We start from the raw sequence: 2,142 nt of genomic DNA on the forward strand, positions 1-2,142 counted from the left end.
TCTGTGGTGGCGATGTCCACATTACTGGGGACCACCACCAGGTTGATCGTCTCCTGCCTCTGGATGTACTTCCTGATGAGTGTCTTGATCTGTAAAGAAATGAGAAGAGGTGACTCATGAGTATGGCAAAGGCAAGTGAGAGGTGAGACAGGTCCTGACCTTGTACTTGCCTCATGCCCTGAGAGTCCCAAGGGTATTTCCCCCAAAAGAAGTAACTTTGGAGAAATGAACCCACAAAACACAACCCTGGAGATACCTACCAAGCTGGAATTATGAGAAAATAAATTATCTGCGGCAGAAATAGAGCTGTAGGCTCAGGGAAAACCATGAGGTTTCAGGTAATTAACCCCAAATACCTTAGATCTGATGGTCACAATGAAAAATGGTGGCCAAAAAACCTCACTTCACCCCTAAATCTTTAATCTGTAAAGTAAGATTCACTGATACTAAAATATCATTATACCTATTTCTTTCTTGCTTGTTTGTTTTGTTTTTGTTTTGAGACAAGTTCTTGCTCTGTTGCCCAGGCTGGAGTGCAGTGGCAAAATCATGGCTCATCGCAGCCTCCCTGGTTCCAGTAATCCTCCCATGAAGGCAGGACTGCCTCCCAGAACAGTGTGTGGCTGTTCAGTGACAGCTGCACGCCACTATACCTGGCTAATTTTTTAACCTTTCTTTTATAGAGAAGGGGGTCTTCACTATGTTGTTCGGGTTTCTGTCAAACTCTTGGGCTCAAGGAATCCTCCTGCCTCAGCCTCCCAAAGTGCTGGGATTATAGGAGTGAGCCACTGTGTATGGCCCATCATACTTCTTTTTAATGCTCTCTTCCCACATAAGACCCCTTCCTAATACACAGCACTTCAGATATGACATTGCATAAAACATAAAACAAATACATAGAAGATGTTTCCAACTGGGCCCATTGGCCTCACTTTCTCCAAAGAAGCTTCCATTCAACTTGACAGAAGAGACTGACCAATGGGCTCTCTGAATTCCCCACTCACACCTCCAAATACCAACTCAGCTCTGGACTCACGGTTACTCTAATACAGTACCCCCTTTCTCCTCCCACCCCTCCCACACACCCCCCATCCCCACACCAATGCCAAGGTCAGAATGGGTCTGAAGTCTGACCTTATACCCAATGTCAGCAGGTTGATTGCCCACAGCCACTCTGGTTATCCCAGGAAGGTCTATTAGAGTCAGATCTGGGACATCTCGGGAGCTAATCTCCAGGGTAATTAGCTCATGACTGATTCCCATTCCTTCCCCGGCGATGGTATTCTGGGCTAGAGAAGAAGCAGGGAAAGTCAAACCCAGAGCTTAAGATGAAAGGATCTCATGACAGTGAATACTCCGAAAGCATCTTCTCCTCTCTGTGAGTCATGGATAAAAGCATATTTGGAGCAGGTTCAATTTTCTGTGATTGGGACGAAAGAGATCTCAAAGGATAACTCAGTATTTTCCCTGCTGTTGGCCAGCACTGTGTGTAGAGAGACTTTGTGAGAACATCACCATGAGTGACACCCACTTAGACCAGTCCAAAGCTGGGCTGAGGCAAGAAGTTCTTCCTGGTAGCATTCCTAAATCCTTCTCATTGATGTCAGCAGGAAATCAGCAACCAAGCAAAATAAAAACAAAAATATATGGAAATTCCTAAAATATAAACTGGAAAATCATATGGAGAAATGTGCTTATTTTAGCTAAGATAAGCACTGGCTGTTAACATTCCAATAAGATTTTATTTTGCTCCTTCCTCCTTAATGAATTTTAGGATAGGAATTTGTTTCATCAAATTGTTGGCTAACACCACTTTCCTCTTTTCTACATCTAGAATGTCTTTCTGGGATGTTTGATATCAATTTAGAACTTAGGAAATAACAGTGGTTATGGTCCACTAATTGTTCCCCCAATATCCATGTACCTGCCATGTGGTCATGAGATCGGGTTCTGGCCAGTGGGCCATGTGAAAATGTTATGTGCAACTTCCAGAAAGTGTGCTCATGAAGGCGGAGATATGCCCCTTGTCATGATCCAGCTGGCTTCAAAGTGGACTTGCTAAGTTACAGCGGTGGAGGGGGGGACCTTGGAAAGAGGCCACACCCAGTGAAGAAATGGGATCAGAATAAGTCTTGGTTCCTG

General features: G+C 44.4%; 1 protein-coding gene across 1 annotated transcript in view; it reads right to left on the minus strand.

Annotated features, from left to right (window-relative positions):
• Positions 1-25: 25 nt before the first annotated feature.
• LOC105523259 (interferon-induced GTP-binding protein Mx1-like) overlaps positions 26-2,142 on the minus strand; it is a gene marked incomplete at both ends in the record, with an annotated part of 8,438 nt that continues 6,321 nt past the window's right edge. Inside the window, 2 exons of the mRNA XM_011958050.1 lie at positions 26-89; positions 1,135-1,289. Coding sequence (XP_011813440.1) covers positions 26-89; positions 1,135-1,289 — 219 coding nt within the window. The remainder of the gene's footprint in view (positions 90-1,134; positions 1,290-2,142) is intronic.

The sequence above is a fragment of the Colobus angolensis genome, unplaced genomic scaffold, assembly GCF_000951035.1.
Source record: "Colobus angolensis palliatus isolate OR3802 unplaced genomic scaffold, Cang.pa_1.0 Scaffold4578, whole genome shotgun sequence".
Lineage (NCBI taxonomy): Eukaryota > Metazoa > Chordata > Mammalia > Primates > Cercopithecidae > Colobus > Colobus angolensis.